This window comes from Pinus tabuliformis, chromosome 4_1 (genome assembly GCF_031772625.1).
Source record: "Pinus tabuliformis cultivar Carrire ecotype Pingquan chromosome 4_1, CPIR1, whole genome shotgun sequence".
Classification (NCBI taxonomy): Eukaryota; Viridiplantae; Streptophyta; class Pinopsida; order Pinales; family Pinaceae; genus Pinus; species Pinus tabuliformis.
In genome coordinates, this window is record NC_142303.1 from 291,497,430 (window position 1) to 291,520,234 (window position 22,805).

The window sequence follows — 22,805 nt, forward strand, 5'->3', positions numbered from 1 at the left end:
ATATGCAATGATTGAAAATAAAACCCTAAAAACCAGCTACAAAATTTACAGTATTTACAGATCTAAGGCTCTAAGCAGCCAGATTTGTCAATAATCCATAGTAATATTTTCAGAATTTTAAACTTAATGTGAGATACTAAAGAAAACCCTGCATGCATTCATAAAAATTTCAAATGATAACCCCGGGATCAAGAATTGGCTGGGCTCTTTCTGAAAACACAATCCGGGAGTTGGCTGGTTCAACCGAGAACTTCCCTAACGCCCGATAATCTGAAAAAGGGATTTCCTGCACAACTTAAAATCAACCATTAACATAGAGGGAGAAAACAATAGTGAAACCCCGATCAAATGGAGATACCTGCTACTATATTTCAGAATCTAAACTATTATTCAAACCCCAAAGATCAGACAAGATACCTGTGCCTAGATCAATCTTCATTAAGCTATCATCAATGGCTGAAAATAAAATTATGCTGAAAAAATAGAACAATCTTACAACATTTTCAGAAGAGTAACACCAGCAAGATTTTTAACCCCAAAGTCTTTCTTTATTGCACAAAAAAGACTACAAGAGAGCTTTCTTTAGCACCAGACTCTTAGATCTAATCTGATCTCAAATGACCCCTAGCACCCTATTTAAAGGAAAAATTCCCAACGGCTAGTTCGAGTGATCCACGTCAAAATGATCTCGACCGTCGATGAGGCCCAAGACATCTCTTAATCTCATCCGCTGAATTTTTTAATGCATTAAAAATTGAAATTCTGCATTTATTTACTCAAAAATATTATTATTTTATTATTTTTATTTAAATTTTTATTTTTTTTTTAGTTTATTTTATAAATTTTATTACTTTTTTATTTTTATTTTTATTTATTTATTTATTTATAAATTTTTTATTTTTCAATTATTTTTTTATTTTTTTAATTTATTTTTAAATGGATTCTCGAACTTAGCCTTTGGAAAAATCACTTAGGACCTAGGACTTAAGACTTATGAGGGGATTAAAACATTTTCTAACCCTCAAGACACTTTACATCATGACTTTTACAACTTTACATCTCAAGGGGGAGAACCCCTTTGACATAGACCCTCGTAAACCACCCAGTTTTGTGACACAACTATAATCTAGCAGATTAACACACTAGGATTCTCCTAAGATTCTAATGACAAAATCCATTCTGGCTTTGGGGTTAGGCTGAAGGAAAACTCTACCGATCATAGATTGGTGAGACAAAAAACCTTCCGGAACGGAGATTATCACTAGGAAATTAGGTCCACCTAGGCAATTTACATACATGACTCATATCTGTTAAGATTATTTACAATTCACACATGCAGACTGAGTTCACAACATAATATGATCAAGTCGACGATGACTGTCGAATGGCACGGACATGTCGATCAAGCGATATCCCTTTTGGGAAGAAAAGGGGGTGTACTGCTATGGGAAGTTGACACGTAGTGGTCAACACTCCCTATGTGGGGACTGCTTTACTCTTGGTGGTTGTAGCATTTTTAAAGATTCAAAATTCAGCATTCCAGCGTGCCAAGTTGGGCGAAATCCATTTTCACGGTGTGACTTCAGTTCTTCATTTCATTTGTAGTGTACAAATTTTAATATCAGAGTTAAAACTGAAGTTTTATGGCTGTTTTGGGTATTGATTAGAGGGCTGTATAATTTGTGAGTGTAATACACATTACAAACTGGCAACTACTGATTGGAAGCCTTTCTTCTGTGTGTTTTGGTACTGTACGTCTTTGTCTAAATTAATTTTTTTTTATTAAAGTGCACCTACAACCATACATATGCAAACTGTTTGTCAAAATGACACAGTGACACACTCAAACAAAACTCGGAAATTTAGTGGGAAATTTGAGATATTCCGAGGGTATGTTACATTTACCCCTTAAAATGAGATCGTTTCTCGCTCATTAGGGTTGGTACATGCAAGGGTTCCTTATGATGAGATGGAACATCAAGTGCTTATGAATCAGGTGATGACTAATGAGTGGGGTAGAACTCATGCTATGCTTTTTTCCACACGATAACTTTTGTCCTGACCATGTTTTGCATTTTAACTTTTCTTTTTCTTTTGTTGTGGCCATCTTATGCTTTTTCATTCTTTTAGCTGCATCAACCTCCAGGGCAAATTTTTTTCGCCCTACTCAAGGATTTGGATGTGTGGGTGCCAAATCCCAATAAACCAATGACAGTCAACCCAAAGGATGGAGGTGATATTAAGGGAATGATAAAAGATGGAAGATGTTAAGTATGGAGACAACAATAGCGATGCTACTTCGATATAGGTATTCCAAGTAATGCCCCTCTTATAACCCTAAGGCCTTAGAGGACGTCCCCACTGGACCAGGGCTAAAGACTAACCTCCTGGTAAGGTGAGAGAGCAAGTTTACAGTCAGGATTGGTCAATCATCCAGATCAACCCTTTATCCTTGTTAAAATGCCCAGAACATTAAGTAGTGCACTCCATTGCAAAATGGTTAAAGTACTTGTTGAGTGGTAACCCCCCTTCATCCAAGAGGAATGGCAGATGGTGAGAGGTGCATGACTGGTGCAGATGGCGGAGGAAACTGACATATCATCATCAATGAGCAATATGTAGCGCCGCTGGCTGGCTGGCTGTCCAAGATTGGAGAAAAAGTTTTCTCCTATGGGGTTACCCATTTTGGTGGGTAACAATACCTCTAGTTCTTTGCATACCTTGAGATTCTTGTTGCATTTTAGTGTGTTTTCACTTTGATGTCATAAACTGGGTGACTATTTCTACTGCATAATTAATATCTGGCCGTGTATTGCTAAGATGACGTAGGCTGCCCACAAATTTCTGTATGAAGTCTCATTAATAGGTGTGAATCTTCCTTAGCTTGCAAATTTTCACTGGCTTCCAAAGATGCAGAGGAAGCTCTACAAGCAGCCATGCAGAGCTTTTCCAACAGTTCCTTACGTATTTAGATTGTGAAACTATGCTATGTTTACCCTGCTGATCTTCATAAAATCATTATTGTGAAACAGTAATACATTAAATCATTTTCTCCATCTCAAAATCTTTACAAAATACAATAATGTATATTCAATTCATACACTTGGCTTGGTACATGTCTGTACACATCGAAGCAGAATTTATGCACATAACAAAATAATTTAGTTAACAACTAACCTTTTTGTCGCAAGTTTTATTTTTAGCATTGGCTAACATTTATTCACCAAGTCACTAACTGCTATATCTAACATTTATTACATAGGTACAAAATAAACACTATAATATCCTAACATCTAACATTGACTTAACTTTGGATAGTTTTAAAAAAGATGGGTTGCCATAAAGGAGATTGTTTCTAGGCGTATGGTTAAAAGAGCTTTCCTATTTATTACAAGAGATTGCACATTTTCATATTTTTTGTTCGCTCTCTTGCTTGATTTATTACTTCTCATTCGTAAACTTAATACAAAGTAATAAAACTGTTTTCCCTTGGTCCTTTGGACTTTTGACTCTTTGTTTTACGTTCTCCTCCTTGGAAGTATATGGTCATGACACAGTTCTTAGCTGTTTGACATTGAACTAGTTGTAATGCACGTTAGAATTACCATTTGTTAAAAATCTTATATTATTTTTTGGGACTTTGTTAGATACCGAAATCTATGATTCCTGATCAAGACAGCTTGGAACTTTGGTTAAAGGTGAGATATTCATTCACTATCTGGCATTTTTAAGAAGATATGCAGCTGGTCCCAAAGTGATTGCTATTATTTATTAGTAGATGGCATGGACAGATTACAAACTTGTTACATTAAGCTATTTCTCCTGCAGGTTGATGATGAAATCAAACAAAAGGGTTCTACCAAAGACATGATCTTTAAAATTCCCTATCTTATAAGTCACATAAGCTCAATAATGACACTTTTTGAAGGAGATGTTATCTTGACAGGTACTTAACTGTGTTCTATTTCCTTTGCAATTACATCTTAGCACCTTATGTAAAAGAACATTCGACGACATTTTAAAGCTTCCCAGGTTACTAGAGCCTTCCATATAGCTCGACAAGGATTAGCATTTTCCTTGATTGCACACACCTCTGTTTTATTGCTACACAACTATATTTCAACTGTTAAATTGCTATCCTTTACTACATAAAAGTATTGAGTTTGGGGGTGCTTAAGCACTCTCTAGATATATTATAACTATGGTACCCTTTGTTTGTAGCCCTTTGCCACTTTGTGGTTACATGTAGACATATTAATATTAATATGTTAGCTATTGTAATGTTTATTTTATCCAAGGAATAAATGTTATGTACTAAAATAATAATGTCAGAAAGGGGTGGTAAGTTGTACATGATAAATGTTAAAGTAAATAGCAGATTAGGTTAATTAGTTATTACTTATTAGACATAGGCGTTAATAAAATCACTTAGACTTTAATTTATTTTATGCTTTTATTCTTTATTTGACTTTAATGTGTTTAGTGGATTGACTTGGCTAGCTTCTAACTCTTTGTAAGAAACCCTTCACTTTCTCATTATGAATGAAATTTTGGTTTTCTTTATGTGGTTCTGTTATCATTATATGGTATCAGAGTCCAAGATTTTCATTCCTATATCAAGAGTTTCAGGCCTTTGAAAGATGAGGATTTCACTATTGTGACTTCAATAGTCTGGGTGTCATAAGTTTGTGCAAGCATGAAGACCTAGGGATTGCTGTGGAAGAGACAAATTGAGGGATTGCTAGTATGACACATCAAAGAGCCAAAAAGGTTTTGGCTTATTTCAAACTAAATTGATGTTTGAGAAGAGAGAAGAAAAGGAGATGGGTGGGGGGGGGGGGGTGCAGGGAATTTGAGAAGTCGGAAATCAGCTGCCAATTTCAGCTTGCAAGGACCTGTTTTTCAGTAAAGTTCCTAAATTTTTTTCAATTCAGAGAATTTTGGAGCAGATTCAGTTTGTTCTTTTCTATATTGATGGGCAGATTTGGCAAAATCTGCATATTTTTTGAATGTTGTGTTTTCCAGCAATATGTAGCTGCTACAATAGTTTAGCACCTGTATCCAGGTGTTCTTACTCTAGGATTGTAAATAGGGGGAGGGAACAATAGGTATTTTTCTTTGCTTCAATACATTTTTCTGCATTTTTGACTTGTATTTATGGTCTTTTTACCCAACATCATGCTAAAAGACAGCCATAGGTTCTTTAGCAAAAACTGCAATATGTCGAAGCAATGTATGTTGGCCATTTCTGAGTGTAGGTGCTTGGCTGCTATTGTCCTAGGAAATGATACCCGACCACAAATGGTGGGTAAAGACTAAGACAAGTTTGCTGAAAAAGACAAAGGAGCAGTAGTGTTGCCTAAGTTTTCCATGACAAAGGAAGTGCTTTTTGAGGTCCAAAAGGGGAAGAATTTAACAAAAATTTGGAAGCATTTGAAAGAGTTGCATGAGTCTTCAGATAAAGGTTGAGCTTTCTGCTTGGAGAATATGCTGTTTTCAATCACAATGGATGCAAGTGCATCCTTATAGAAGCATTTACTCAAGATCAAGGATATTAGACAACAATTGTGCACCATTGGTCAGAAGATCGAAGATGGGGGCGTGGTGGTAATCACATTGAAAACTTTATCGCGTGCCTAGGAGTACTTTATTGAGGCCATGAACTGTTGGAGAATGTAACTAGTTTCAGTCTTCATAATTTGTACTATTATGTATTTTTTTTTTAATTTTAATTTAATTTTATTTTATGTAAAAAGCAAAAAAAAAGAAAAGAAAAAATATATTTCTAGACAAGCATGTTCTCCATGCTTCTAGGTTTTTGAGTCAAAAGAGTCAAAGTTCTATTTGGACCTATTGTAAAAAAAAAGGATTTTTTTTAAATATGTAATTTTGGGTCAGAAACCCCTTTAGGTGCCAAGTCAGCCCTGCCCCAATGGACTTGTCTATTCTCACCACCTCATGGCAGTATAAATAGAGGGAAGATGGAGCTCATTTGGACACACACTTGATAGATTTTGGTCTGAAAAATCATAGAAAGGATAGAGATGAAGAGGAGGGCCGAAATATGAGAGATTAAGTTCTGCCTTGGTATATATCTTGTTGCTGGTCTCTTGTTGATGGATCTGCTGGAAAGAAGGAAGGTTTGACTTGGTATCTACAGGTGGAAGTTTTTCTGTGGTCATGGGTATTGGATATCTCAATTTTGATTTGATTTTATAAGAAGAGAATTTTTCTGGGTTTTCCCCTTGGAGGGGTTTTTCCTTGACTTGGAGCCTATATCTTGTGCCCTTTGTTTATGGGATCTCCATGTTCATGTTATAGTAATTGTTTGATGAAAGAATCATAATAAAAAAATTAATGAGAAACCAACTAAATTCAGAAGCAATTACCATGGAAAAGGAAATCTAAATTAATCTACAAACCTTCCAATTTCCAACATGGTATTAGAGCCAAGTTTTGGAAAAGGAGCCTAAAGATCACATTTTGGTGACATTTAACCTAAAGAAGACGAAGATCCGAAATTTGAAGCATTCAAAGTATATGATTGTGGTTCGTTATTCTCTGTAGTAACTTATTTACCATGGCTCTCTCTCTACAACATGGCTTGCATTTTATAAGAAAACTGAGATTTGCTTGGTTCATATTACATCTGTGACTCAGATTTTATATTCAGTGGCTCAAAATATAAATTTTGGGCTCATTTTATATACAGTAAAACTACACTACAGGAGATCGCATTTGCATTTCTATGATCGTCTCTTGGTGTTAATAGATTACAGTGAAATATAATCACAATGCATGTATGGGTTCGCTCTAATCTCCGAATCAAGCTCACACTATACTCTATAATAGATCTTAGATTTCGGACTTTGGCTCACTAGGTCGTATAACAAATTTTGAGGATCGTATTAGTTAATGGCTCACATTCAAACTTCAATGGATCGCATTTCCATACTATGGATCGCACAATTTTTTTGAAGTTAACATATGTGGCATGATTTTCCTACGTGGCTCATTTTGCTCGTTCCTGAAGGAGGCATTTGCTTGTAACTCTTGGCTTGATGGTTCTGTTGTGGCTCGACACCACTCTGTGAAGCATCAAAGATTATATGGCAGTGTCATCACTTCTCTGTAGCTATGTGTGGCTCATTCTCTATAACGATGGCTCATCTTACGACTTGTTAGCGATTTCTATTGCTATGACTGGCTATGCAATTTGGAACTTGACAGTGATCCTGCTGCCATAACAAATAGCTTTGATAGTGAGACTTTGTTATTCTTGATGATAATGACAAAGACTTGACATACATAACAAATGTGTTAAGCTAGTCTATCCTGTGTCTTTGGCAGTAAAGCTCGAAGTTTGAATTGTTTCTATGACAGTCAATGGCATTGCTACCATGGCCACCATATATTGATGCTTTGGTTTTTGTTCGTTCAAACCTGAAGTATAAACAGTCAAGGACATGAAGGCATATGTTATATACATCAGTAAGAGGCATGACTGTAATAATGACCAGATGGCCATGCATGGCTTAACAATTATTGACAATTATGGTCAATGGATAATAATTTTCTCCAAGAAGTATGATGACCTGGTTCAAGAAAGAATGATGCTGATCTGAAGCTTTGAAATAAAATGGTATGATGGTGATGCATGACCATGTTAGTTTCTGTAGCATTGAAGGTGTTCTAGTCGCAAAACTCTGTGGAGAGGCTAAAACACATGAGATCTCCATCACCCAGAAATCATATCTGGAAATTACACCTAGAAGTGTCTCAACTATATTATTAGCGTATTTTTAATTGTTTCTTAAGTCTAAACCTAGGAAAAGGGGTTAATTAATCAGAATTAATTGAGATAAGGTGTAAATCATCTTGAAACTCACACGAATCGATAGGGAATTAATCTGGGCCCTCGATTAAGTTTTAGTCTTGGCCGTTGGAGGTCCAACAAAATATTATAAGAAGTCGATGGGTAGATGGAGGACACGGTTGTGATAAACACAGAGAGTTCAATTTCCTTGGAGAGTTCGATTTTCCAGAGAGCCAACAGTGCTGGAAAAGGTCGCGCTTTAGTAAGTAAGAAAAGACATAGAGGGGCAAAGATATTGAAGTCGGAGGAAGATTTCCAACTTCGGTGACTACATTTGTAGAGAGCCTGACATTTCTCTAGGAGGCTGCGTAGAGGCTTCATTGGGTAGTTTGATTTTCTAAGGAAGGCAGATGTTTTCAATTCCAGAGGCATTACAGAGGTTCCAGAGTGCCAAAGAAGCGTTTTCCCAGTCAGCAACAAGCAAGATGACTTGATTTTCAGTTGTTTCAGGCTGAGCATGTAGTAGACTGCTCAGAGGTGATGTAGAAGCTGCACAGGGCTAGGTGGATAGCTTGGATTGCGGTGGCAGTCAAGTGTCGGGATTGCTCGGATTGAGGGTAATTTCCCTCTGATAATTTTTGCAAGTATATTCTCTGCATGATTGCCAATTTTCAACATCTAGATGTACTCAAGTAAATTCACTGTTTCTTGATAATAAAAATCCTCAGTTGATGCACCGATTTTCCCAAGTTGGGTTTTTCCGGGGACATTTGTCCAAATATAATACCAATTTTTATGTGTGTGTGCTAACATATTTCTCAGTTTCCAACACTATTATTTTTTGAAGTGTTTTTTGTAAAGATTGTAGTGTGCTGATTTCATTGTTGCCATAGCAATAAATTGCTAATTTAATTAATAGTTAGAAGAAATAATAACAGTTGCTGGAATAGGATTTCAGGCTTGAAATTTTCACACGGTATCAGAGCATGATTGATCAGACGAGGAAGCTTAGAAGCGGAGGCAAAAATTCACTGTTTAGAGGGAGCAATAAGACAAATTTCTAGAGGCTGCACAAAGCCTAAGCTAGGCAGTTCAAATTGTTGGGTAGATCGATTTTTCAGTGCAGATTGGCAAAAAAATTCGGCTTGCTGGATTCAGTGATTCTAGTAAGCAGGGGCAGTAGCTGCAACTCATATTTTCGCTGAGCATACTAATTGTTTTGGCATAGAGGGTTTTGCAGTAGTTTGCAGAAGTAGAATCAACGTCGGGTGGAAGAGAAAGTGCACACACATAGAGAGTTTTCTCGGAGGATTTCCTTTCTAAGAAATTTGTGATTTCCAGTTGCAGAGGCAACACCATGTAGCAGGTCTGTGCATTCCAAAAGGGAGTGTGAATTGCAGAAGCTGATAGCCAACCAGGAGAGGAGGAAATTAATGTTTATTTTTTTTCAGTTGTTTTGAGTTTTGCAAATTTTTGCAGCTTCGCACAGATGACCATACAAGATTGCCAAAGGAGGCCGTGCGAGTTAGCCAGAATGCAGATATGGGCAGCTAATCAACTTCTAGTGGTCGGAGAAAAGTGTTGGAGGCAGGACAAGCTATCTTATTTTGAGTTGCAAAGTGAAGAAATGTCTTAGTAAAGGACAAGGCTTGAAAGGAGGTAGTGGGGCACCAAATCCTAGAGATGGAGGAGTATGTGACTCCAGTGTGCCAGATGGGTAGGGTCTAGAGCAGTTGTAACAAGGAGATCAGTCATATCAGTTCCAAATTGTTGCAGCTAGACCATCACCTTTGCTATAGGAGCCCACAGTATCATAGTAGCAGACTTAGTGTTTGTAGGCATTGTCAATCATTTCGATGACTGTTGTAGATCTAATTGCAGTGACACAGGTAGTGTGAAATGCCTAGTTGCAGTATGTAGATGCAATTCCAGACAGAAGATTCCTAGCACAGAGCTACGCTATCCAGTTCCAGTGTAGGAGGACAGTGCGAGTTGCTAGGAGGGAGCAGAGAGATTTCCCATAGGGAGATTGAGACTCAGAGGGAGTATGGATTTAGAGGGAGCAACCCTATGAAAGCTAGTACTTATGGATATGGGGAGATCAAACTCATTGTTGTGGTAGTTGCAACTGTAGTGCGAAAGCATCAATAGAATAGTAGCAACAACAGTATGAGTAGATTAGAGTTTGCCATGTTCGTAGCTATACTTCCAGGAGTGGGGTGGGTCGACACGAAGCTGTAGTCTAGAACTACAGAAGTTTGGGTAGGATCCTTGAGGTGTCCACCTCATGGATCACTACCTTGCTATAGGGGCCCACAATATTTAGTAGTAGGATGGATCAATGTGAGTGATGCAGTCATATTCCAGGGTGACAGTTGCATACTAGTAGCAATCAGGTACGGAGGAGCACAATGCAGTGTTGGTAGCAGTGCAAAGTGGCACAGTGGCAGAGTCAGCAACAATGAAGATTCTTCAGTGGATAGTGTAATAACTAGTAGCAGTCAGGACTCGGGAGACAGATGCATCATACTGAACACAATTGATTCGGTATTTAGGATGCCTCTCAGTTGTAGTTGTTGCAATTGCAACAATAATAGATGAGAGGGAGTTGCAGTGCAAATGCAGGGTTGGCAGCAGTATGTCTGTGTTAGTAGCAACACAAATGCAACATCAGAAATGCACAATGGTTGGTGGGCGATGGCCAGACATCAACAACATGATAGAGGGTGGTACAAAGACAAGGTGTTTTGGTAGAGTGTGCAGCACTAGAGAGAACACCTTCCTCGCTAAGAGGGAGTGTTAGTTTTTGTAGCATCAGAGGTGTTCTAGTATCGAAACGTTGTGGAGAGGCTAAAACATATGGGGTCTCCATAACCCAGAAATCGTTTTTGGAAATTTCACATAGAAGTGTCTCAATTAGATTATTAGCCTATCTTTAATTATTTTGTAAGTCTAAACTTAGGAAAAGGGGTTAATTAATCATAATTAATTGAGATAAGGTGTGAATAATCTAGGAACTCAAACAGATTGACAAAGAATTAATTTGGGCCTGTGATTAAGTTTTAATCTTGATCGTTGGAGGTCCAATAGAAGATTATAAGAAGAAGTCAATGGGTAGATGGAGGACACACTTGTGAGAACCACAAAGAGTTCAATTTCATTGGAGAGTTTGATTTTCTAAAGAGCCAACAGTGTTGGAAGAGTTTAAGCTTCAGTAAGGAAGCTGAGACAGAGGGGGGTAGAGACAGTGAAGACAGAGGAAGAGTTCCAGATCCAATGAGTGCATTTGCAGAGAGACCGAGATTTCTCCAGGAGGTTGTGCAAAGGATTCTTTGGGAAGTTCAATTTGCGAAGGAAGGAAAACGTTTTCAGCTGCAAAGGCTGGGCAGAGGTTCCAGAGTGTCGTAGAAGCGTTTTCTCAGTCAGCAGTAGGCATGACGACTTGATTTGCAGTTGTTGCGGGTTGAGTGCGTAGTAGACTGCACAGAGGTGACACAAAAACTGCACAGGGCTAGGTGGACGACTTGCATTTCAGTGGCAGTCAAGTGCTGGGATTGTTCGGAGTGAGGGTAATTTCCCTGAGATAATTTTTGCCAGTATTTTCTTTGCAGGATTGCCAGATTTCGGCATCCAGATTGTTCTTAGATAACTTCACTGCTGCTTAATAATAAAAACACTTAGCTGCTGCATCGTTTTTCCCAAGTTGGCTTTTTCCAAGGACATTTGTCCAAAAATAATTGTGTCAATTTGTTAAATTTGGGAACTAGGGCCAAATTTCACTTTGTACAACTCATATGAGGCAACTCATATTTTTCTTTGATTCCTCTCTCTAGGAAGTGTAGGATTGATTTAAAGATGATCCCATTTTAACATGTACAAGTGAAATTATGAATTTATTTTGATTATGGACAAATTTTCAAGGTCAGCGAGCAAACTCATGTAGGCTTAGAATCCCAATAGTCACGTCTATTCATCCTCAACGTTTGCCTATAAATACATGATGCCTTCTCCTCATTTGGACACACTTCACTCACTCACATCTTCTCTCTCCTTCATTGATTGGGTACGAAAATTTGACGCTGCTCTCCACATGTGCGAAGGGAAGGAAGGGTTTTCTGTTCCAACGTTGACCAAATTTGACCGAAAATTGTAGAAGCTGTTTAGACTTGCATTTGACCAAGTGTTAAACTGTTTTGGTGTGGTTTTGGGTGGAGGAATTCTGTCCTAGCAGGCCAGAGTTATGGGCACAAGAACTGAGGCAATCTAACCTTGTGTTTGACCAGTGTTGGCTATACTAGGGCTGGCCACAGAGTTGACTTTTGTTGACCAGTTTTGTCTGGACTTTTTCGGACTGTTTTGGGCTGATTAGACTCGCTATTGGAGGCCGAAGTTGACAGGGTTTGATCAAGCTGAATTGAGTAAGAAATTTGCCTTGTTGACCAGCGTTGACTTTCTAGTTAGGGCTTTCTGTTTCTGTTGTTTGAGTGATTAGATTTTCATTGTAATTAGACAAGTGAATATTATACATTGTACTCTCTCTTTGTGCTGAACTTTTGAAGAATTATTAGAAGAATTGATCAAGGGTTTCCCCACATTAGGTTTTGTCCCTGGCTAGTGCCATATCTTGTGTCCGTTTGTCTTGGCTAGTCTTCTCCTATTACTGTTTATGTTCTATTTGCATTTTACTATCATGTTAATGTGACTGCAAAACTAGATATTAATATTGGGATAATAAATAAATTGAAGTAAAATCGCTCTAAGCATAGAACATACCATTGTTATCCTAAAATTAACATGGTATCAGGGTTGAGGTAAAGACAAAGCCCAAGCAAGAGTGAGAAGAGAAATCACTAAGAGGAGCAATCACTGATCAAAGACAAGATTCAATGGCTTCCACATTGTACTTCAAGTCTGATGATAAGCTTCATGATAAGTCTGATTATCATGCATAGAAGATGTATCTTGATTTGACATTAGAAGAACAAGATGTGATGGATTATGTGCAGGGAAAGATTTCAGAACCTCCTTCTAATGCACTAGATACTGCTAAGACCAAGTAGAAGAAGGGTGAATTCAAAGCCAAGAAGATCATCAGGGATTCTATTCATAAGCATTTAGTTGCTTACATTTCCGATTTGAACACTTCGAAGGAGATATATGATAGGTTGGTTGGAATGTTCAAATCTAGCAATGCAAATCAAAATTCTTTTCCTCAAGAAAAAGCTGAAGGATATAAAGAAAGGTAGAAATGATGATATTCAATCCTACTTCATGAGGGTTACTGAGATAAAAAATGATCTTCTTTTGATTGGAGAAGCTATTGCTGATAGGGAGCTTACCCTCATTGCCCTTGGAGGATTCCCTTGTGAATGGCATGTGTTCAACACTATTTTTCTTAATAATGACAGGATTCCAGGTTTTTGAAGAATTGTTGACTAGATGCTTTCAAGAAGAAACAAGGATGATGGAACTAGATATGCCTTCAAATAGGAATGATCCTACTGCATTCTCCGCCCATGCTAAAAAGAAGAACAATGCAGGTTCAAAGAAGCAATGTCAAGGAAGGTCAGGTTTCAAAAATGGAAGGAAGGGAAGATGCTTCATTTGCAACAAGTTTGGTCGCTATGCTAGGGAGTGTCCTAATAGAAGGGATACACCTCATGATGATGACAACCACAACGATAACAATTTCCAGGGAAACAACAATCAAAGGAATGGTAGATTCAACAATCAAGGAAAAAGGAATGCTCTTGCTTCTCATCAAGGAAATGGTCGCCCTCCCAAGAGATCAAGAAACACTAGGTATGACGAATCTAATGTTGTTGATAACAAGCAAAAAGAATTTATCTTATATCTATCCTTTCTACTGCATCTCCTCCGGACACTTTGGGAAATTGGTTGATTGATAGTGGTACCTCAAGGCACTTCACCGGGTATAAGAAGCTCTTTCAAATCTGGTTGAAAGGGATACAAATTTAGAAATTATCCTTGGAGACAATGCCACCTATCCCGTGAAGGGAGTTGGGGATGTTACTCTTCAATTGAATTAGGGTAACACCATTCATCTACAAGAATTATTACATGTACCTAATCTATAGAAGAACCTGGTATCTATCTTGACGATGGAGGACAAAGGATTCAAGGTGGCATTCATCAATGGAAAGGTACGTGTGTGGAATAAAAATTTCAAAGATTCATTTACACTTGGCTTCAAGGTTGATAGCCTATATCAAGTTGGAGGAAGCCCATTGGGAGCTATGTCTTGCGACATATCACTTCAATCTGAATTATGGCACCGAAGGTTTGCTCATCTACATTATAAGGCTCTACTCGATGCAAGGAAGATGGTGACAGGTATGCCCCAATTTGAAGTAGAACATGAAGGTGTTTGTCAGGGGTGTGTGACGTGTCGAAGGAAAGCATACAAGGGGACCATTCTCCTCAAGTAATAGTAAGACTATTAACATATTGCAATTGATTCATTTTGATCTATCTGGTGCAATGGTCATGAACTCATTGGTAGGATACTTATATTATGCAACCTTTATAGATGATTTCTCTAGCAAGACTTACATATATTTCTTGAAAAAAAAGGACGGTATTCTTATGGTTTCGTTCTTTCAAAGTTTTGGTTGAAAATAAAATCGGGAAGAAGATCAAAATATTGAGGACTGATAATGGAACCAAATAGGAATCAATTGAGTTCAAAGATTATTGTAGAGAAGCTGGCATTAAGAGGGAGACTACTACCGCATATACTCATGAGAAAAATGGTGTTGCTGAAAGGAAGAACTGTTATCGTAGAAGCCACTCGTGCCATGCTTCATGATCAAAGCCTTCAAAAGTTCTTATGGGCCAAAGCTGCAAACATTGTCGTGTATGTTCAAAATAGATGCCCTCATCAAGTTTTGGATCCCAAAGAAGTTTTCACCGGTAAGAAACTTGATGTTTCTCACTTTACAATTTTTGGTAGCCTTGTATATTTTCATGTGCCGAAAGAAAAGAGAAGCAAATTGGATGCTTCTGGGAAGAAAGGAACATTTGTGGGCTATAGTGAAACTTCTAAGTCATATAGAATCTATGTGCTTGGTCAAAGAGAAGTGGAGATAAGTCATGATGTCACTTTCGATGAGGATGCTGTCCTTGAGAAGATTAGTAACCTTCCTCTTCCAAGGAAGGACAAAGAAGCAGATTCTGGAAAGCAGGGAGAACCGCAGGATGAGCAGATGCCCGATGCTGAAGGACTAATGGATCCCATTGATCCACCCCCTCATGAGCCCTCCTCCTTGAAAAGGAGACCCTCATGGCTTAGGGAGACTCTTGAAGATTCCGAGAGACATGTTGCACCAAGGGGGACATTTCGTGAAAGAAAGAAGCTGAATAGGTACCAAGGGTACTTAACCGCTATGAGTACCATTGTTCAATCTAAGCCTTGCACATTTGAAGAAGCTGCCAAACACCAAGTCTGGAAGGATGCAATGAACAAAGAGTATGAGTCGATTATGAAGAATGATGTTTGGGATGTAGTCCCTAGACCTAAGGACAAATCCTTTGTCACCTCGAAATGGCTCTACAAGGTCAAGCATGGAGTTGATGGAAGCGCTGAAAAGTTCAAGGCCAAATTCGTTGCTCGAGGCTTCTCTCAAAAGGAAGGTGTAGATTATGATGAGATATTTGCACTGGTTGCCCGCTACACCACCATCCATTCGATTATAGCCCTCGTTGCCTCGCAAGGATGGAATCTTCATTAGATGGATGTCAACACTGGCTTCTTGCATGGTTCACTTAAGGAGGAAGTCTATGTAGAACAACCTGAGGGGTTTGAAGTTCAAGATCGTCAAACACATGTATGCAGGTTGAAGAAAGCCCTTGCTGGGATTTACATGAAGTGAAGCTAATCCGAACCTTTATTTTAAGGTTGAGAATGATAAACCTCTCATCTTGGTACTCTATGTGGACGATCTCTTTTTGACAGGCACAAACCCTTTTATTCATCAATGTAAGAGGGAGTTGGCTTCCGAATTCGAGATGAAGGTTCTAGGATTGATGCATTACTTCCTAGGGTTGGAGGTCTGGCAAAAGCTAGGTGAGATTTTCTTTTCTCAAGGAAAATACATTGTGAAGATACTTGAAAGTTTTGGGATGGTGCACTGCAAGTCTGTGACTACTCCGATGGAACTTAATTTCAAGAAGTTATGTGGAAGTGTTGTTGGGCCTGATTTGGGAAATCCTACCGAGTATCTTCAACTTGTGGGGACCTTGATGTTCTTAGTGAACTCCTGTCCGGACATATGTTTTGCAGTGAATAAATTGAGCCAGTTTATGGCTGAGCCTCATCACGTACATTGGATTGCTGCCAAGAATCTCTTGAGATATCTTCGGGGCATAATCACCTATGGACTGAGATACACTGTCGGGAATGTGAGGCTCCATGGTTACTCTGATGCACACTGGGCTGGCAATGTGGTGGATCGTAAAAGCACATCTGGAAGTTGCTTCTCTCTAGGTTTTGCTTCGATATCATCGATGAGCAGGAAGCAAAAGTCGGTTGCTTTGAGCACCGCTGAGGTTGAATACATTATTGCTAGTATGGCTTCCTGTGAAGCTGTTTGGTTGAGGAAGCTCTTTAGTGATTTGTTTGCACATGTGCTGGATACCATCGTGATCTTTTGCGACAACCAGAGTGGGATTCGTCTTTCAGAGAATCTCGTGTTTCATGACCGCTCTAAGCATATTGATATCAGGTACCACTTTATTCGGGATATGGTACAACAGGGAGCAATAAGGCTCCAACACATTGGGATTGATGATCAGGTCGCCGATATTCTTACGAAGCCCCTAGGGAAGGTCAAATTCTTGACCTTTCGTGAACGACTTGGAGTCGTGGAGAGACCCTCTTATGAGAGTACCGTATGAGATGGATGTTGAGCTCTGGGAGCTTGGGGGGCTTGGGGTACTTCTTGGAGTGATGAGCGACGATAGGGTGAGTGGTTCACCTTCCCCTATTGGTGCGCGATGTATAGGGTGAGTGGTTCACCTTCCCCTATTGGTGCGCGATGGTGGCATATGCATAGGATGAGTGGTTCACCTTCTCCTATGGCATATGAACAACTTGATTGGTTCACCTTCTCCTGCCGGCACATCCTACCCATGTAGTCCGGAACTCATGGGAAGTACCTCTCATCTCGTCAATGAGTAGGGAAATGAGGATAGGGAACATAGTACTACCGATGGACGCATCGTGTACTACCGTACTTCCTGTGCTAGGATGTTGATATTGATTTGGGATCAATGGAAATTGACTTCGGGTTGGTTAAGAGTGGTATGACACTCTCTCTTTAATTGGACACTGACTTCGGGTCAGTGGAGAATGGTATGATACATCCTCGATCATTTCTTCTTTCTTCATAGTTTAACAGAGCAGAGTAGAGAAAGTGATGGTACAGATTGTCAGACAATTTGGCAGGTGAAGTTCTCCCTAGTTGAGAGGGAGTGTTAAATTTGGCAACTAGGGCCAAAATTCGCATTGGATAGCTCATATGAGGTAGCTCATATTTTTCTTGGATTCCTCTCTCCGAGAAGGGTAGGATTGATCTAAAGATCATCCCATTTTTACATGTACAAGTGAAATTATGATTTTATTTTGATTATGGACAAATTGTCAAGGTTGGCCAGCAAACTCATGTAGGCTCAGAAGCCCAACAGTCACGTCTATTCATCCGCAATGTTTTCTTATAAATACATGATGCCGCCGAAGGGAAGGAAGGGTTTTATGTTCCAACATTGACTAGATTTGACCAAAAATTGCAGAAGCTATTTTGACTTGCATTGATCAAGCGTTGACCTGTTTTGGTGTGGTTTTGGGTGGAGGAATTCTGTCCTAGCAGGCCGCAGTTATGGGCACAAGAATCGAGGAAATCTGACCTCGTGTTTGACCAACATTGACTATACTAGGGCTGGCTGCAAAGTTGACTTTTGTTGACCAGTTTTGTCTGGACATTTTCGGACTGTTTTGGGCTGATTAGACTTGCTGTCAGAGGCCGAAGTTGACTAGGTTTGATCGAGCTAAATTGAGGAAGAAATCTGCCCTATTGACCAACGTTGACTTTCTGGTTAGGGCTTTCTGTTTCTACTGTTTGATTGATCAGATTTTCACTTGAATTAGACAAGTGAATATTATACATTGTACTCTCTTTCTCTGCTGAAATTTTGAAGACTTATAAGAAGAATTGATCAAGGGTTTCCCCACATTGGGGTTTGTCCCTGGCTGGTGCCATATCTTGTGTCCTCTTGTCTTAGCTAGTCTTCCACTGTTATTGTTTATGTTCTATTTGCATTTTACTATCATGTTGATGTGATTGCTAAACTGGATATTAATTGGGCTAATAAAGAATTTGAAGTAAAATTGCTCTAAGCGTAGAACATACCATTGTTATCCTAAAATTAACAATTTTTATATGTGTGTGCTAGCATATTTCTCAGTTTCCAACGCTATTATTTTTTGCAGTATTTTTTGTGAATATTGCAGTGCTTATTTTGTTGTTGCCGTAGCAATAAACTGCTAATTTAATTAACAGTTAGAAGAAATAATACCAATTGCTACAATAGGATTTTAGACTTGAAATTTTCACATGGTATCAGAGCGTGATTGATGAGACGGGGAAGCTCAGAAGCAGAGGAAGAAATTCGCTGTTCATAGGGAGTAGTAGGACGAATTTCTGGAGGCTGCGTAGAGCCTAAGCCAGACAATTCAAATTGCTGGGCAGATCGATTTTTCAGTGCAGATTAGCAGAAAAATTTGGCCTGTTGGATTCAATGATTCCAATAGGCAGTGGGAGCAGTTGTAGCTCAGATTTTCGCTGAGCAGATTCCTTGTTTGGGTGCAGAAAGTTTTCCAGCAGCTTGCAGAAGCAAAATTAGCATCGGGTGGAAGGGAAAGTGCACACACAAAGGGAGTTTTCTCAGAGGATTTCTTTTCTTGGAAATTCATGATTTCCAGTTGCATAGGCAACACCATCTAGCAGGACTGTGCATTCTAGAAGGGAGTGCGAATTGCAAAAGCTGATAGACAAGCAAGGGAGGAGGAGATCCTTGGTTATTTTTCTCAATTTTTTTTAGTTTCACAGATTTTTGCAGCTTTGGAGAGATGGCCATATGAGATTGCAAGAGGAGGCCATGTGAGTTAGCTAGAATGCAGATTTGGGCAACAGATCAACTTCCAATTGCCGGAGATAGGTGTTGGAGGAAGGACAAGCTATCTAGTGCGAGTTTCAAAGTGAAGAAAGGTCCTAATAAGGGACAACGGTCAAAAGGAGGATTGCTTGGTTCGGTGTCCCACAGGCCATTGTTACAAACCATGGTAGCCATTTTCATAATTTTATGATGACTGAACTGTCTGCACAACTCGACCTGCCCCATGATAGCTATACCCCCTATTATTTACAAGCAAATGGTCAAGTTGAAGTTTTTAACATAGTTTTAACAAACATGAATAAATGAATAGTTGGAATTCATAAAGGAAACTGGCATACCATGTTTTTTTAAGTCTTGTGGGCATACCGTACTACTGCGAAAACATCTACGGGTTTCACTCCCTTCAAACTTGTCTATGGTTTGGAGGCAGTTTTACCGTTTGAATGTGAAATTCCATCTTTGAAGCTAGCCATCGAGTTATTACCAGCTAACTCTGCAGAGGAAGAACATTGATCCAAGAAGAGGAGTATGAGACTCCAGTGTGCTAGACAGGCAGGGTCTAAAGCTGTGGCAACAAGGAGATCATTCAGATCAGTTCCAATTTGTTGCAGTGGGACCATCACCTTTGTTATAGGAGCCCACAGTATCATAGTAGCAGACTCAGTGTTAGTAGGCGCTGTCAATCATTTAGATGACAACTGCAGATCTACGGAGTCAAGTTCTAGTGCAGGAGGATAGTGCGAGTTGCTAGGAGTGATCAGAGGGATTTCCCATAGGGAGATTGAGACTAAGAGGGAGTCTAGTTTCAGAGGGAATAACCTTATGGAAGCTAATACTTTTGGATATGGGGAGATCAATCTGATTGTTGCAGGAGTTGGAGTTGCAGTGTGAAAGCATCAACAAAGCAGTAGCAACAACAATATGAACAAATCAGAGTTTGCCATGTTCACAGCTATAACTCCAGAAGTGAGGTGGGGCGACAAGGAGCTGTTGTCCACAACTGTAGAAGTTTGGGCAGGATCCTTGAGGTGTCCTCCTCATGGATTGAACTTGCTATAAGGCTCACAGTATTTAGTAGCAGGATGGATCAATGTCAGTGATGTAATCAGATTCTAGGGTGATAGTTGCAGACTAGTAGCAATCAGGTACAAATGATCGTAGTGTAGTGTTGGCAACAATGCAGAGTGGCACAGTGGCACAGTGGTAGAGTTAGCAACAACGCAAATTCTTTAGTGGATAGTGCAGTAGCTAGTAGTAGTGAGGACTCGTGAGACAAATGCATCATACTAAACATAACTGATCCAATATTTAGGATGCTCCTTAGTTGTTGTTACAATTGCAACAGTAACAAATGAGATAGAGTTGTAGTGTAGATGCAGGGTTGGCAACAGTATGACAGTGTGAACAACAACACAGATGCAACATCAGAGTTGCGAAGTGGCTGGTGGGTAGTGGCCAAACATCAGCAACGTGACAAAAGGTGCTACAAAGACACGGTGTTGTGCCAGAGTGTGCAACAATAAAGAGAACACCTTCCTCGCTAAGAGGGAATGTTAGTTTCTATAGCATTAGAGGTGTTCTAGTGTCAAAACTTTTTGGAAAGGCTAAAACACATGGGATTTCCATAACCCATAAATCGTTTTCAGAAGTTCCACCTAGTACTGTCTCAATTAAATTATTATCCTATTTTTAATTATTTCCTAAGTCTAAACTTAGGAAAAGGGGTTAATTAATCAGAATTAAGTGAGATAAGGTGTGAATCATCTAGAAACTCACACAGATCGACATGGAATTAATCTATGCTCTTGATTAGGTTTTAATCTTGGCGGTTGGATGTCCAATATGTAGGAATTTACAGGGTAAGTTCCACAGAAGAATACCAAAAGGACACCGCTCACAACCAGATCTCAAATCAATACACCAGTATTTTTGACGTGGTTAAAACCCTCAGAGTGCAAGGAGGGAAACAGTCCACGGCCTGTCCCAACGTGGGTACAGACAATTTATTAATCAAAGAATGAAAATTTACATAAGCTTCTCTCATGCACGGATTACCCGAACAATGACCCTCCATGCGCTTTAAATAGAACTCATGGACCAATCGGGTGTCAAGCCACGGATCAAGTGTCGGTAATACCGAGGTGAGAGTGAACCGTCGGATCACTACATATCGTGACCGTCGGATTGTAAGTTACAAAATGTACAACGGTAAAGAAACACACTTTACCTAACTCTAACCTAACTCTATACTAGACCAAGTTGAACTTAACTATATCCTATGTGTCGGAATATCCTAACATCCCCCCTTAAGAACAACTTGGGATAGGATTGAAGGATTTACAAATATGACACAATAGGAGAAGGAAGGAGGCACTAGAGCCTATCCCCCCTTAGTGACAACTTCCTGAACTCCAAGCATATATCGAAGTTTAGTGAACTTCGCCTCTGTGAGAGCCTTTGTGAAGATGTCTGCAACCTGATCATCCGTTGGACAATATTGCACTTCAAGAACATGGTCAAGAATGAGCTTTCTGATGAAGTGCATGTGTAGTTCAATGTGTTTGCTGCGCTGATGCTGGACTGGATCTTTGCATAGCTGAATGGCACTTTGATTATCACACCAAAGTGTGGTTGGATGCTGCTGCTCAAAGCCAAACTCTGATAGGATCTGACGAAGCCACAAGGCTTCCTTACTAGCTTCCACGGCACCACGATACTCTGCTTCTGCTGACGAAAGAGAAATGGCAGCCTGTTTCTTACAAGCCCATGTAATAGGTCCTGAACCAAGAGTGAAGACATAACCGGCAGTAGACTTCCGATCATCAAGGTCACCAGCCCAATCAGAATCAGTGAAACCAACTAACAGAGGAGCTGCTTTGGCACTGTAATGAATCCCAAACTGTATTGTACCTCGAACATAACGAAGTATTCTTTTAGCTGCTTTCCAATGACTTTCACGGGGGTTTTGCATAAAACGAGCAACAAGGCCAACAACAAAGGAAAGATCAGGACGAGTATGGGTTAAATACAAGAGTTTTCCGACAAGTTGACGGTATAAGGTAGCATCAACTTCAGGAGAAGTACAAGAGACTGAAAGTTTGACTCCAGACTGAAAGGGAGAAGGGGCTGGCTTACAGTCTTCCATGTGAAAATGACGAAGAATATCACAAGCATACTTGGACTGGGAAAGGAAAATACCCTCTTGGGATTGCAAGACTTGAAGACCGAGAAAATAGTGTAAGTGTCCTAAGTCTGTCATTTCAAATTTCTTTTTAAGGCTGGACTTCACATGGTTTATAAGGTTGGGATCACTACCAGTAAGAATAAGATCATCAACATAAAGAACAAGGATGATGAGAGAGTTGCCCACTTTCTTGGTGTAGACAGTATTGTCAGAATGACACCTAGAAAAGCCAGATTCTAAAAGAAAGCTATCCATTTTGGCATACCAAGCTCGAGGAGCTTGCTTGAGGCCATAAAGGGATTTCTTAAGGCGACAAACGAGGCTGGAGTCTGTTTGTATGAAGCCAATGGGTTGTTCCATATAGATTTCTTCCTGCAAGTCCCCATGCAAGAAGGCAGATTTAACATCCATTTGATGTACTTCCCATTTTAAAGAGGCAGCAAGGGAAAGAACAAGGCGGATAGAGTTCATTTTGGCAACTGGAGAGAAGGTTTCAGTGTAGTCAATGCCTTCAACCTGTGAAAAGCCCTTAGCAACTAGACGAGCTTTATGTTTGTTAACTTTCCCATCTGGTCCATACTTGGTTCTGTAAACCCATTTGCATCTAACAAG

General features: G+C 39.5%; 1 protein-coding gene across 3 annotated transcripts in view; it reads left to right on the forward strand.

The window, feature by feature from the left end:
* Positions 1–22,805, forward strand: part of LOC149175415 (Fumarylacetoacetate (FAA) hydrolase family) — a 310,552-nt gene that overhangs the window by 181,311 nt on the left and 106,436 nt on the right. For 2 of the 3 annotated variants that reach the window (XM_089419672.1, XM_089419671.1), the window contains 2 exons: positions 3,648–3,698; positions 3,829–3,946. The exons of the other annotated variant lie outside the window; for it this stretch is intronic. In XM_089419672.1, coding sequence (XP_089275798.1) covers positions 3,648–3,698; positions 3,829–3,946 — 169 coding nt within the window. The remainder of the gene's footprint in view (positions 1–3,647; positions 3,699–3,828; positions 3,947–22,805) is intronic. 3 annotated transcript variants of the gene reach the window in all.